This window comes from Cyclopterus lumpus, chromosome 9 (genome assembly GCF_009769545.1).
Source record: "Cyclopterus lumpus isolate fCycLum1 chromosome 9, fCycLum1.pri, whole genome shotgun sequence".
Taxonomy (NCBI): domain Eukaryota; kingdom Metazoa; phylum Chordata; class Actinopteri; order Perciformes; family Cyclopteridae; genus Cyclopterus; species Cyclopterus lumpus.
In genome coordinates, this window is record NC_046974.1 from 7,817,210 (window position 1) to 7,833,485 (window position 16,276).

The 16,276-nt window shown below is 42.0% G+C and overlaps 1 protein-coding gene across 1 annotated transcript in view; it reads left to right on the forward strand.

Moving 5' to 3' along the window:
- Positions 1 to 2,700, forward strand: part of tacr1a (tachykinin receptor 1a) — a 35,467-nt gene extending 32,767 nt beyond the window's left edge. The window contains exon 5 of the mRNA XM_034541818.1: positions 2,355 to 2,700. Coding sequence (XP_034397709.1) covers positions 2,355 to 2,700 — 346 coding nt within the window. The remainder of the gene's footprint in view (positions 1 to 2,354) is intronic.
- The last annotated feature ends 13,576 nt before the right edge of the window (positions 2,701 to 16,276 follow it).

Consider the following 16,276-nt stretch of genomic DNA (forward strand, 5'->3'; position numbering starts at 1 on the left):
AGGAATGTGAGTATTAATATGACTTGGAGGAGTTGATTCATTTAGGTTGACATATTCTTCATGCCTCAGCCAGGTTTCAGTAAGACACAATAAATCAATGTGATTGTCTGATATTAAATCATTTACTAATACAGCTTTAGATGACAGAGATCTAATATTTAGGAGTCCACATTTAATTCTCTTCTTTTGTTGCACTGTGGCAGTAGTGATGTTAACCTTTATGAGGTTATTTTGTATGACTCCTCTTCTGGTTACTTTTGATTTAATTAATTTAAGTGGCCGTGGGACAGACACAGTCTCTATAGAGTTAAGGTTAAGGGTGGGTAACTGCTCGAATGGAAGTGCAGAGAAGGGTGGAAGACTACAACTCTGCTTCTGCTTCCTGATCTGAACTCTGGGTCATGGATTAAGTCCGCTAATCAACTTCGCCATGTTCGCAGAAATGAGACGCGCTCCATCCCAAGTGGGATGAATGCCGTCTCGACTCATCAGATCAGGCTTTCCCCAGAAAGTCTGCCAGTTATCTATGTAGCCCACATTGTTTGCTGGGCACCACCTGGACAACCAGCGGTTGAACGACGACATGCGGCTATACATGTCATCATTGATCAGATTGGGGAGAGGGCCAGAGAAAACTACGGTGTCCGACATTGTCTTGGCATAAGTACACACCGATTCCACATTAATTTTAGTGACCTCCGACCGCCGCAGTCGGGAGTCATTACCGCCGGCGTGTATTATAATCTTACTGTAACTACGCTCATCTTTAGCCAGCAGTTTTAAACAAGATTCAATGTCGCCCGCTCTGGCCCCCGGGATGCATATGACTTTGGTCCCTGGCTTCCCTATCTTCACGTTTCTGACTATGGAGCTACCTATAACCAGAGTGGGTTTCTCAGCGGGTGCGTCGCTGAGTGGGGAAAACTGGTTCGAAACGTGAAGAGGTTGGCGGTGCTCAGTGGGCTTCTGTTTAGACTTAAAACCCCTTCGAACAGTCACCCAGCCATCCGGCTGCTCGGGGGCTGCCGGGGGACAGCTAACAGAGGCTAAAGCTAAAGGCCCCGCGCCGGCTATGGGGGGTGGCGAGCTAACTAGCGTAACTGTCTGAGCTTCGATGGTGCGGAGCCGTGCATCTAACCCACTTAGAACTGCAAAAAGATGACAACTTTTCAGAGAGCAATACATTTTTGATTTTGTTTAGCAGCGATCATATTGTCCCACAGTGAGCACCAACAATTTAAATGTCAATGAATTTAAAGATCGTCATTTGTAATAAATGCTTGAGGTCTGGAATCAATCATATCCCGTTGTCTCGCATTGCAGCCACCTGTTAATTGTCTTTTCATTGTCGAAGAAATGAGATTACAGACATGAATAAACTCTATGAATATGACTCTGAATGAAAATATATATATACATAAATAAATAATATAGAATGAAAATATGTGGGTTGGACTGCAGTGAGCTGAGGTTTAGTATGCTGCATAAGATATCGTCCGTCTTTTCTCTTTATCAGCTCAGTGGGTTTAAATTCAAAGGTGTAACCGATGATGGCCCTTTCCTCTCATTCTCAATCTCTTTTCATCTCGCTCCTGCTCTCAGCGATTGACATTCCTGCACTCAGTGATTGCCTTCAGTTCTCTCTCTCTCTGTAGGCTTTGTGGGATTTTTCTATGTGTGTGTGTGTTTATCTCAACCGCACAATTCTTATTTCTGTCATTTCCGTGTGTGTTTTATGTTTTGCTAAACATCAAAGTGCTGGTAGAAACATTTAGTGTTAATTAACTTTTCTCTTTACCTTATTTTACATTACATCTCTATGAGCCGCTGTAGATCTACACTGTGTCAGCCAGTTCTTTTTAAAACTGTAACAGAGTAAATAGTCTTGTCAGATTGAGAAGATTTCCAGTAGCTTTCCGCTGCAGATCTCCAGGCTCCACCCTCAGGACCCATGGTGGAGAATCATTTATTTATTCTGCTTCCTTATCAATAAATAGTGTACATCGCTTATCGATAATAAATCAAGTAGCCTTCTGAGCGTATATTTATTTCATTGTATAAAAACTATTCATGTACTAAGTACCGTTACTTGCGTACTTTACTTAAGTACAATTTTGTCCTTTTTTGTGCTTTAATTGAGCATTTCTATTCCATGCAACTTTATATTTCTACTCCCCTACATAAAACTAAATGTGTTGCCACAATGACTGGTGTAGCAAAAGTTATATAAGACTTTTATTGGCAGGTATATTCTCATCCCAGTAGGGGAGCCATGCTGTTAAATTCATACCATTGTTGAATTGTGTGCACATTAACCAAACTAAATAGGACTAATCTTTGCTTCTCTTGAACAGGTTTCGTGCTGGTTTTAAGCAAGCCTTCCGCTTCTGCCCGTGTGTCCCTCGAGGCTCTTATGATGGCCTGGAACTCAAGTCCACTCGCTACCTTCAGACCCAGACGAGCGTTTACAAGGCCAGCCGGATGGAGACCACTGTGTCCACTGTGCTCCAGGTTGGGGATGACATGCAGCAGCCCACGGTCAAGGCAATAGCAGCTCCACAACCTGTTGGGACTGCAGTCGGAGCAGGACCACATAGCTCCTCCCTGGACCTCACCTCCAACGGGTCATCGTCCCGGAGCGTCTCCAAAACCGTATCGGAGACGTCCAGTTTCTACTCGGGTAACAACCTGCCGGAATAGACTTCTAACACAGGTGGCATTTTGCAGCAGGGAGAGCGAGTGAGTTGATTGTTCGCCTGAGTTGATTGTTGATTGTTGCTGTTGCCTGTGTATGTTCACGCAAAAGAACAACGTGGATGTGTGTCTGCCAGTGATTCTGGCTCCGTTTTTGATGAATCCATTTCTAGTGATTTTACTGGAACGTCGTGTTAGCTCGTTTGCGAGTGAGACTTGCAAGTTGCTGTTCACTGATTGCTGTCGTCACCCACAACACCCTTGTATAAAGGAACTCGTGCTGCTCACTGTAAATGATCAACTGACTGCCATTAGAAAGGTTTGCTCATTGCCAAAAAAAAAAAAAAGGAAGAAAAAAAAATGACATCCAGTTCAAAAACTAAACTGAAGCAGACGCTAGCAGCTCCAATCTTCACAGCCTCTGCTTGTCACACCAGCTTTCTCTCAGTGGAGGGTGAAGGTTCACACATCCTCAATCACACACACTGTGTGACTTCACATAGGCTATTTTGAAGCGGAGCTATGACATGAGACCAGCATGCTGTGAACGCAACGAAGAGACGGGATGTGGAGATCTCTGATGGAGGAAACCTGGTTTTCACACTTTTTGTTTTCACAAGATACACATTGAGAAGAGGTGATGGCGAGAAGAAAAACAACAACGGCAAAACTTTTGAGTTTTTGCATGTAGGCACGCACGCGCGAGCAAACAGATCCGAATGCCATCTCTATCTCCCCGAGCAGAAGATGACTGGCTATCTGGCTGAAGGAGTGCTCCAAGCATCCCCTGCAGCCATGAACAGTTCGAGCAATCATCTGAACTCCAAATGCTGAAGATGGGAGTGAGATTCACCTGAATCCCAGATTTTGTTTTGCTTGACACCGCTGAACCCGAGCGATACCAGTGTGTAGTTTCGAGATCGATCTGCAATGGAGAGCAGATCAAATGTTCCAGTTTCCCACATAATCAATAGAGTGTCACTATAATAAGTGTTGCCTCAGCTGCCTGTCTGTGTTAGTCGCTCCGCCTTTATACGACACATGACACTGGGTAGTCGTCGGAATACAAGGCTCCACTTTCAAACTGAGAAATATTCACGCAACTCTCATTAGCAGCTCTACCCTTCCACCTGGCAGTAACATGCACTCTGTGTCTTAATGTGATGTGGCTGAATTACATTTTCTCGTCACCTGTTTCATTTGTGTGCTTTTTTTCCTTGGTTTGTTAATGTAGCTACAGTCATCTCTGACCTCCTCTGCGCGTATAGTTCAGGTGATCAGAGCTTCACCTCTCTCAAATAGTTGCTGTCGCTCCACTAAAACATAATCCAGTCATTCAAGATGCATGTTAGTGTCAGGTTCAAGGTGCTTTGTGGCCAACAGGCTGCCTGTCCGCCACAGCTCGTTAATGTGCAGCGATGTGCCTTGCTGCGCAGCATATTGTCTGTAAAAAGGCGAGCGTTGCAGAGACGCTGCTCACTCTGCAGGGTTCCAGGAAATGGTTGGTTAGGAAACGGGCTACGGAAGCCTAATGGGGGAAAAGTGTCTTAACCTCCTACAGTGGAAAACGCACACAAACACACACGATTAAGTACGCACACAAACATATAACTACTGTAAAAATTAACAAGCTTGGCGTGGGGTTTTAGTGAAAACATATGAATCTTGTCTCCGTACTTCAGTGGCAAATGGCTGCATTAGTTTCAACTCGTATCACGATAATCACTTCATGATTCCATGCATAGTTTGTGTTGGTTTGATGGAAGCCAGAATAGTTGTATTACAAATATCCTGGAGTGAGCTTAATAACTAAATCTAGATTTACACATTTTGATGCAATTGATCTTTCGGTTGCGCTGTGTTATTTACTAAAACAAGCTACAAAGTCACTCATAATTGGCTCGGCAGAGACGCTTTATATGCCTTTGCTTGTATGTGCTTATACATACGCACGCGCAACCAGAGAGGGATCACCTATTGTCACCCATCGTTCTACTTTCACACACACTCGCACACACCAGTCACCCTGTAAATCCTGGTCTATTCACACACCGCACAAAAGCTGTTGTTATACATTCCTGTGTCAGCTGACATGAAACTGAGTAGCAGATGAGAAGCAATGAAATCAGAACACGATACAAAGCATAACGCTAACAGAACTTTGTCTTTGTGCCACGGACGCACATCTAACGCTAAAGTACAAACAGGGTGCAGGGACAACAGGAGGTCACATTCAGTGCAAAACTAAAATGGACATAGAACAGTCGCTATTAAAAAAAAAAACATCAGTTCAGTGACGAGACCATGGAGAGCAAAGATCTCTGGCTTTGATGGCGCATGCTAACAAATGAACACACACTATGCTGAGTGTGGGACTAGTGAAGAACCTTCCCTGCAGTTATAATACAGATAGTAGGATAGTGGGTTTGCCTTGATGATTGATGAATGATTATATCATTTCATCATTAGATTATATCATTTAATGACATGTCATCAATATATTAAGTGAACACAGAGACTTCGGTTTGTCTGTGTTTTACAACCTGCACAATGTGTGCTTTATTGTTAGCAGTAGCATCTCGGCAGAATGATGGGATACAGGTGGCTTAAAGCTCATAAAATCTCATAACATTTTTATTTCAGACCGTAAGTATTTATTTTTTCCATCAATACAAATGAGTAAATGAGCAAATGAGTAAATGAGCAATTGTTCAACTTCCTTAGTTCAACTTCCTTAGTTATTAATTATTTTTACATATATTTTGTTTACACTCGCCTACCCTGATTTATCAGGACAGTGCTGTTGTAGTTTAATAACATTTAACTGTTCTAGCAACATGGACAAACAACTCGCATCAGATTTTGATTCCAATACTGTAATGCTAAATCCTCATTGGGGAACAGAGTTACTGTACATGACACCACCGCTTTCAACTGAGCCCCAACCACTCAAAATCAGAGAGGGTAAAAAGAGAACAAAATACAGAAATAACCACTGGTTATTTCACAAATAAGATTTTAGGTCCTTTTAAGTTTGCAAATATCCAATTTACTTAAAAGCTTGGAAAAGAAAAACCTATAGCTTCTCCTGGCAACAGCAGTGACACACTATCACTTGACCGTCATGTAATAGTTCTGCTCTGTTTTTCTTCTTTGGGCAGAAGCAGCCAAGGAACCAATCAGCCTAAAATGATATTGTATAACTAAATGAACATCAGCAAAGGCAGCAGACCTTCTCGGTATCATTACAATTCAACCACAGAGTCACAAAGAGAGTCAGCTGGGAGAAAACGAGAGCATTGCGCTTGATGTTATTAGAACATAGTTATTGGATTACAGTATGAACAAGACCTGCACCCTTGATGCCTCCTGCCCTGATTGGATGACGTCAGTTAGCTGGATAAAATGTTCCTTGTCTGCAAGTAAATTAGCTCATGCATGAGTCAAAAAAAGTTGTTTGTGAGGGTTGTGCTCCTGTCGAGCTTTCCCCTTAGCACGAAGCCTCACTAACTGACTAAACTATAAACAAAGTCAAAACAAACATTCATATATTTCCAATAAATCTCTCGTAGTAGCTTTACTGCTAGATTGTTCTGTGTCAGTTTGCCTGACCTTTCCACCGGATGTTGTGACTTCTTTGGATGTAAACCCGTCAAATTCAATTACACGGGCAAATGACAGCCCTAATATGACATAACATATCCGTGGTACCCATTATAATGTAGTGTCAGCTGGCTGAGGTAGTGAGAGGAATATAGAAGTGGAGTGAGCACTACGGACATATCCTCCAAAAAAGACATTCATATCTTTTTATTTATTTCATTTTCATTTGACCGCTAACCGCTAATCATAGCCAGCAAGCCTCGGAAAACTCCCATCCCCTCTGTCCTGAATGCAGAGTACGTCCCCTCATCCTACCATCACTTGGACAAGTCAAGTGGAGCCGGCGAAGGAGAACCTGTGGCTTTAATGAATGTGTAATCAACTTTGTTTGAGTGCTCTTCAAAAGGAGCATGTGGCAGGCTCTCTTTCTCTGCCTTTCTCTGCCTCTCTAGCACACACACACACACACACAGACACACACACAGACACACACACACAGACAGACGTGGCTGGTGAGTGCTGGAGTGCTGGAGACAAAAGATGCCAGCTTGTTATTGAGGAGAGGCTCCAGGCAGGCTACACAGCGGGGTGAATAGCCTCATCAGCACCATCTCTTCCTGTGCTTCGATCCATCCCTCGCTCTCCAATCATGCTAATTACGGCATAGAAGTGGCAACACGCAGACCCGTACCTCACACACAGGCACACACACACACACACATATATTTGTGCTTGCATCGGGGTGAAATATATACAGATTGACCCCATCAGTGGCGTGGGTGCACAATCAAGTGCATGTGCGTGTTTGTGCGCGTGAGATGGGGAGAAAAGATTAGCGCACTTATTTGCGACAGAGATCGGAGTAGTTTTGAGTGCCACACACAACATAGGGAGTCATTCAGTGTCCTCACATTCACTAATGCATCACTCACAGTGCACTTCATTGAGAAAATAAATGTTATTTTTAAGAGTATGTACACATATGGCTGATGCTTTAGCCAGAGTAAATAGCATCATATGTGTTAGTATATTAGGAGATATTAAAACTAAACCGCAGCGAAGAACAGCTTCTGCGATATATAATCAATGTAAAGATTGCTCCATATTGTTATTTTGTGAAAATACTACTCTGGTTTTCCTCATCTTGCACAAATTCCAACCTTTTCGGTGGTCTCTTCTGTGAATCTACTAAACTTTTGAATGTGATGTTTTGAACTCGTGAACTTTAAAGCGAACTCACCTTAACTCATGATATAGAAACAACTGTATCTGTATTGTGTTGTAAAATTAATGAACCAATGGAAAGATGTAGAACAGAATAACAGCACATGTAAGTGTGTCCTTCAAGAAGACAGTATACAGTATAGTGCCTGTTCCAATACAAAGGGACATAGACTTCTCTCTATGTGCTGTCTGAAACCTAAATAACACTGCTTTTACTGAACCTGCCATATAGCTTTATTGATATTTATGTTCTAAATGTAATCTGAAGGTTGAGATTCAGCTTTTAAATTAAATGCTCTGACGGTTTTGTTTTGCCACTCTACTCCTGTGCATTTAATTCAAACTTTAAGTTCATGGATGAGGCTGGCAATACTCTATATTATTCTTATTGTTAACAAATCCCTGATTCCTACTAACCATACAGTATTTCCTGTATGGTTAGTAGGAAGACAATTCCCCCACCAAGTTCCCATATTATGAAAATGCTTTGTCAGTTACTAACAATTTTCTCACAGATTAGGTGTATGGAAGCTTCGAACAACCGATGTGCCATGTGAAACCAAAAGTTAAGTACTTATTTTAACCTAAAACATTAACTTTTACTTAAGCTAACAGAGCAGTTTTGTGCAATACCAGCATTTTATCCTGGTGACGGGTTGGAAATACTCACACGTGTCTTAATCTGCAGTTGAATATAGTCCCCAACAAATACACTATTTACTTGAATATTTTGGCTTAAAGCTAATGTCTGTTTTTAGTAAATTAAACAATATATTTGAGAGAAATTGATGTCCTCAGTCGTAATAAATATGCCCCGTGCTGACCGACTCAAGTTAGAGAAGTCCGAAAGTATTGCAAGACGTATTAAGGCATTGTTTATTTTTTGGGGGGGGGGATTTGTTGATGATGAGAAAAATATTTCCCAGCCGTATCGTGTAAAATGCTGACTGTCAGCTTTAGTTTCAGTTGACATCTAAAGCCCCTTGTGGAACTTTTGAATGCCTAACCCCCAAGGGTGCTAAAACTCCTACTGTTCCCCCAAGATTCTCCTTTTAATCCCTCAAATACCCTTAAAGCGGAAAGTCAGCACTTGAACTCCTATTTGAAGTCCAATGTGCAGGGATATAGAGCTGACTGATACTGTGCAGTATGTGAAAAATAATAAATTTCTGATCATATATCGGTGACTGAATACTGTACATGGGTGAGAAATATAAATCTGAAACATACACTATACTGTGCTATACTGTATTGTATTTATCTGTTTCGCTTGTTTCTGTCATGCTGACTTCTTCCTGAAAGAAATGTAGGTTTAGACAGCATTTTTAACAGCTCTGAGTCTATCTGTTAGCACCTTTTAATGTTAATGACTATTTGTGGAGTCACATTTACTGTACAGTGGGTGTTTTTATCTGTGATCGTTGCCAAAATCTGGGTATCAATTTTAATGTCTTCTATTCAAATAAATTACAGTATTAATTTCAAGCAACAGAAGGTCCTCTTTTTTTTCTTTTTCTTTTCCTCCACATCAAACAACAGTTGGGACTAAAAGATGGAAGCAAGCATCTGGCACAGAAAGTACCGTACAGCTCCCACAATGTTCAGAGAGAGAATAGACCAAAGAACAATTCACTCTGTATATGTCTCTGCCACGGCTCACTCCGTCTGTGTGTATCCTGACCCACGGTACGAGTGCACACAGGTGACAGGGAGGATGACAAGGAAAAGGCATCAGGGAAAGAAAGGCTCTGTGTGTGTGTGTGTGTGTGTGTCAACAAAAAAAAATGAGGCTGAGTGTGTTGCTGGTGTCAGATAAAAACATGTCTGTGCTGCACTGGACCTTCAGAGAGAGCACACTGCATGCATATTAAACCACAGCTGAGCTGCCTTCTGGGGATGAACCATATGTCAGTTATAACACCAAGAGACTCCCTGTCATGTAAATACAACATCATATTTGATCGTTTACTTTATGGAATAGAAACGGAACGAGACATCTTTGCTTTCGTGCGGAGAGTTAGAAGAGAAGATCAATTCCACTCTTGTGTGTGTACACTCAATATGAAGCTATCTTAGCTTAGCATTACAAGTGAAAGCAGGGTCAAACAGCTAGCCTGGCTCTGTCCAGAGTCACTGCATCCAGACCATAGCCTGTATAAAATATGGACATCCTCGTGTTGATGTCACCCATAGGTTAGCGTATTTTCCAAAATCTAAAACTATTCCTTGAAGAGCAGCTTGATTTGAAGACTTCACTAATAATTTAACTTTCACTAAAATGAATAAAGACTTCATATTTCTTTTGATGGATTAAACTTCGCAAATACATTGAGTCGAATGGATTCAGGAAATAATGAAAACCTGAAAAGCAGAAAAAAAGCACATTCAAATAACTAATGCAGAGCAGCATTTACAAAATGTTAAATAGATGTAATTTGCAGTAAATTGTCTGAAACGTGCAATAACCATTAGTTTCTTTAAGCTGCTGATCCATTTTCTGTTATTGTTTGATATAATTGAATTTGGACATTTCATTACCCAAAAGTATTAGGTGTTAGGGGCTAGAATAGAGTTATCTTCAGGATAGAAAGAGCCTCTAAAACAAATTTCAGACCCCCTTGGGAGAGTAAATGTCTCCACTGAAAGCCAGCAGCTCATTACAACATGATGATGGATGCTTTATTGCAGGTTTTACAGACTGAAATAATGGACAGACGCATGATAAAGAAATAACCTCACCTGACTACTGGCTGTGTTTAGGGGGGACCTCCAATAGTATGAGAGATAAACCACAACCAATGTGTGATTTATAAGTAAAGGTCATACTAAGCAGGTCTCCTGTCAGCCTTTGGGAAGCTCTGCCTTGCACTGCATCTGGTTCCTGTCATTTTCCAAACCAGCAGAGAGAGATTCAGCGAGCAAATGTCTGACGTCTGTCAGAGCCACCACAAGCTCCAGGTAGCACCATCTGTGCTTCTTTTCATATCCTCCCTTTTTTGTCTTTCTCCCATACAACACTTATCAGTATCAAGTACAAAACCCAATGCATGATTGTTTTAATTCAAGGTAAGTAAATTGTGTTTAACAGAAGGTAACCATGTGGCAAAGAAATGATAGCTTTACAATGAGATTTAAAAATCAATAATGCAGACTAACAAGAAGTATAGGCAGCTTTAAATGTGTATCAATCTGTTTGCAGGTTGTATGGCATTGCAAAGTACAGCTTACAGTTATTTCAGTCAGGAACAGATTATTATGTGAATATTCAATATGTACACTATCCCCAAACTGAGTGACAATAATTCAATTCCGTACACAGAGAATGGAGACTTAAGTGGATACTGGGGTGAAGGTGGCTTTTTTTAAATGCTAACGAGCTCTGCTTCGCCGGGCCCATTGTGTGTGTGTGTGTGTGTGTGTGTGCGTGTGTTTGTGTGTGTGTGTGTGTGTGTGTGTGTGTGTGTGTGTGTGTGTGTGTGTGTGTGTGTGTGTGTGTGTGTGTGTGTGTGTGTGTGTGTGTGTGTGTGTGTGTGTGTGTGTGTGTGTGTGTGTGTGTGTGTGCTCATATCTGCTCATATCTGAGTCCTTGTGTGTCCTTGTGTCAGTAGGGCAAGTCTTGTTTCTCGTGGTTTTGCGCACACACCGGGCCCGGCACTGCAGAGTGTGTGTGTCCAGCTGAGTCACTCCCGGAGCAAATTAAACAGCAGGTGAGAAAAAAGACAAATTGACTATAGTAAACATTTCAATTCCGAATTGATGCATAATCAGATCTTCTGATCTGCTTTAATAGGGACCACCGGTAAAGCTATTATAGAAACTTATAAACTGTAAAAGGGTCTGTAGTGCGGCGTCAGTGGTCATTGAGTCACTTCTTTAAGGTCACGTGTGTGTGTGAGGCATGTAAGGCTGTCAAAAGCAAAATATAGAGCATCAGCCGCAGCAATAGCATGTGTCAGCACATGAGGTAAGCACTGTGGCAGCAGGCCTGGCCGTAAAAGAGTAAACCAACGGTTCAATTACGCCACCATGATCAAAAAGAAGCATTGAATATATGTTGCAATGAGAATTGATGCTGCGTGAGTGGATCAGAGATCCAAAGTTAACGAGCTTCACAGCAAAAATGAACGACACTCAAAAACAACAGATCAAGTTGTCAATACCAAACGATTGGGCATGCCTCAGAACTTGATGTTATTACCCACTTCCTTGCAAACACATGAATACAAATAACAGAGATTCAGAAATCAAAGTATTAAAATGTGTTTGTATTCCATGCTTTCTTGTTTCAAGCTCAAGAGATGCGGAGCCGGCTTCAGAGATCTGGTAAACCTGACTTTCTAAATCCGTAACCCCAGATTTGTTTTCATTGTCAAACTTGAAGTCTTCATCCACGACCAATGGTGACTCAAGTGACTCACTTTTTTAATTGCATCCAAACCATTGTGACACAGGATATGTTTATTTGTCCAATGAAAACATGCACACGCCTCTACTGAAATCAGACTGACGTTAAAATAAGAAAACAATTCCCAACATTTTCACAGACTTACCTTTAAATTTACTGATGCAATAGCATCTGTCATTGAAAAGTTCAGTAATCAACTTAGACATTGATCAGCATTGAGACAGTAATTAGATGCGCCAGTCAAGGCTGCAAAGAAAGTGCACAGAGGGATAGTTAAAGTAGGCCGAATAAAAACAGGAAAAAAAAAGAACAAAACAATAAGATGGCTGTAGAGTGACAGGAGGTCTAAACTATTAATGACAGCATGAAACTCTGATGAAGATTGACGGACTGAGAGGGGAGAGGAGCCAGAAAACTGAAGCAAAAAAGAGGGAGGCGAAGGAAGTTGGTGGAAGATAAGATAAGATTATCCTTATTAATCATATTAGTCTCACAGGGAAATTTGCAGGATTACAGCCGCATAGTAGACAGTGCAAACGGACAAATGAGAGACTTCAAGATCCAAACAAATATAATAAATACATAGTCAGACAGCAAAGGTAGAATAAATAAGTAAAAAGGGAGAAATACTGTGGGAATCTGGACAGAAAAGGGCCAAAAAACCGAAAGGGGAGCCCAAAGAGTGAGAGAGGGAAGAGGGAACTTGAGTCACGCAACCGTCTATCAGGGTATCAGAGTTTGGGTGGATTTTCCGGTGACAGGAAAAACAAGATAGCTGCCTGATCATCCCGGGGAAGATGGATGACTTTCACTTGTAATCCCTTTGTTTCACGTCTATGAGGAGTAGAGTTAAAGTCCAGTGATACCAAAAAAGAAATTGGAGGTTCTAGAAGTTTGGTGAGTTAGTGACGTAATGTAATCTGTCTTTAAGCATTTCTTTCATCTGTCGCTTTGAATCAAATATGTGTGCTCATTAGGGTTTAGTCTCTATACCAAAATTGGCATTCCCTAAAGTAGTGAACTTATTGTCAGATGGTGGGATAGCTTTGGAAATCCCCTGCCTCACACCTTTCCGATGTCAAATCAGATTATAAAAGTCAAACGTCAGTTTATTTGAGTGCTGGAGTGATCAGGCCTGAAGAATAGCATGCTGTCATGAAGAGTTGAGCGGGTGGACCCAAAACACACGAGAAGTGACTTTAATTCAAGCTGGAGTGCAGGTGAGGCAGAACTGACCACGTATCAAAACACAAAGGAGACTGATTGGCAGGGAGCGGGGACTGACTCACGAGGCTGATTCAGAGGACGTGTGGAGATGAGCAAAGGAGGCAAAGGCAGTGCAGGAGCACAGGAAGAAAATACACGGCAAACAGAAAACCTCGAGCCCAGAAAACAACTCAACAACCCAGTCGACAACAAGTCTGAGAGGATCTGGATCACAGTGCCAGACTCCGATACATGCCGTCAATGATGGTCTTCACAAGACTAGTGCTACAAATGTGTGTGTTTGGGCTTTAAGAATCCACGGTGAAGTGTGTGTGTGTGTGTGTGTGTGTGTGTGTGTGTGTGTATGAGGCATTTCTCCAGAGGCAAATTGAAGGACTATCATTTATCTTCACTGTCAGCCGCATCGCTGCCTCGTACACTGAGGACATCATCTCACATACCAGCTAGGAGCTTTTTTCCAACATGGAGAGTTACAACAAACGTCAAATTTGCTCATTTCTCCGGCTAATTGCATTTGTATTAGATATCAGTTGTTTTCCGTGAGTGTTTTTATGGGAATGTGGATTTTTCACATCATTTTGAGGAGTGCTATGGTTTGCATGTTCCACATGTTATCGCACGTGTGTCAGTGTTGGACTAGCATTGGTCTAGTCTTGGTCTTGATACAGTGTCACTCTAATCTGGTGTGGGAGGATTGTACAACCTGCCTCACTTTGAATGAACTGTGGAGACTCCAAAAAGCTGGCATTAACTTTAATGACTTCAGGTTTGGGGCTGCACGGTGGCGTAGTGGCTAGCACTGTCGCCTCACAGCAAGAGGGCCGCGGGTTCGATTCCCGGTCGGAGCGGTCCTTCTGTGTGGAGTTTGCATGTTCTCCCCGTGGCAGTGTGGGTTCTCTCCGGGCTCTCCGGCTTCCTCCCACAGTCCAAAGACATGCTGCAGGTTAATTGATCTCTAAATTGCCCATAGGTGTGAATGTGAGAGTGAATGGTTGTATGTCCCTACATGTGCCCTCGATGGACTGGCGGCCTGTCCAGGGTGTCCCCTGCCTTCGCCCTATGTCAGCTGGGATAGGCTCCAGCGCCCCGCGACCCTAATGAGGATAAGCGGTATTGAAAATGGATGGATGGATGGATGGATGGACTTCAGGTTTGATGTAATTGGCACATATCAATTCATAAATGCAGTACACATTTAAATGGCAGGAAAGTCATATCCAGATATGTACTTTAAATAATGTTGTTGTTGTCTTGACGGCTCCCAGACGATGAATTATTAATGTTGATCTCCTGACCTTCCATCAAACATGTCAAAGCTTTCATTTATTCAGTGAAATATCTCGACAACTATTGCATGCATTGCCATTACATTGTGTGACCTTTTATTGTTTTGGTGTCATAGCCTGTTTCCTGTTTTTTTGAATTCACTCTCCCCATTCGTCATGTCTGGTTTTCCCACCTTTGTGATGGTTCTCTCCCTCCCTCATGTGTTTCATCGGTTCCTAATGATCCCTGCCGTCACCCTCCTTGTCTTTTGTATTTCGTCTCTGTGCTCCCTTTGTCTCCATTGCTGAATGGAGTTGTGTTTCCCTGTAATCCGCCTGCTATGCCTGCCTTTGGGAACCTGTAAGACTTTTTTGCTCATTAAAAATACCTTCTGCCCATCTCAGCCTCTGTATTTGGGTACCTCGTGGTTGTGCTGCTGTCTTCAGGCTTAACAGGCAGCGAGAACGTACAAACTCTCACAATACTTCTTTAATAGCAATGTTCTCTAATTTGTTATCACTTGAAATCAAACCCCACAGATCAGTTTTACATTTCAAAAGCACAGCGTCACTACCATAAGTGACTACCATAAGAAGATGTAGCTTTAGATGTCTTGACCAGAAATACACAACAAGTCAAAGGCCATCATCATTACATGTCAGTTAATCCCACACAGACCAGCATTAGCATGAGCACCAGAGAACTGCATTAGTCCAGACCTGCCGTGCCAGAGGTCTCTCAGTATATACAGTAACAGATGGGCAGCAGGTGTGACATCCTGGTCCAGTGATCACAACGAGGCTCAAGCCACCGATTCACCAATGTACAGCCCCCATCCTTGCTCCAAAGTCCAGTGTATTTTAATGAGGTCAAGGGCAAATTACATCAAGGTATTAAAAAAAGAAAATTGGACAACTATCGAAAACTCTACAGGCAGCAGTTTTGGCTCAGTGTACAGAGCCTATAGTGACAAATAACAGATGCAATTCCCTAGAGGGATGACGGGGCTGATAGAGAATAGAGCTAAATGTCAGGTAGACAAACTGCTTCGTGCTCAGTGACACCCCGGAAGCATCTGCAATTAACATGGTGGCAATGCAAACCGGCTAACTATATATATTAGAACTGTCGGGCAAAAACATTGTCTCACCGGTTGTGTTAGCTTGGTGAATTTGTTTTTAATTTGTGTTATTTCTTGAGAGTTGGATCGCCTGTATTATAAATATAAATCTGCAGGCAGCAGCCAAGCTAAGACAAGCTTATTGCTGGGGCTGGAAACAAGGGGAAATATGGTTTTACAGGCGGTTATGTGCTCTACTATTTGTTGGCAGGGCACAATGACTTCCTAGACTCACCTTTGGATGGATAGAGCTAGCCATAGAACACTTCTGATCTCACCTCATTATGTGTCTCAGTCTTCACAAATGTAACTTCACCACCTCTGATAAAATGTGATATTACAGACAGCCCCCTCCCTTCCATCCAATCAAATGCTAGCATGTAAGGTCATCTCAACTCTGGGAGGAAACATCAGAAATATCTAATATGTCTCCAATCCAAAGAAAATGCGAACGAGTTAGCTCAAATATTGGTTGGGACATATGCCGTCCATATGCAAGCCTCCACCCTTGAAGTCCCTTCTTACTCACTGTACCGCTGAATGATCTATTGTTTATCACACACAAAAAAACATTAAAAACCTCATTATAGACCTAACTGTATGCATTAAGTCATCCATGATAAAGGCTGGTAAAGAAATGGGACAAACAGCAGCTGTCCTTAGACACAATTATAAATTAATAAAAAGTGCAGTCTGTAAGCATGATGCATTTCCATAAATCCAAGCCAAGTCAATTA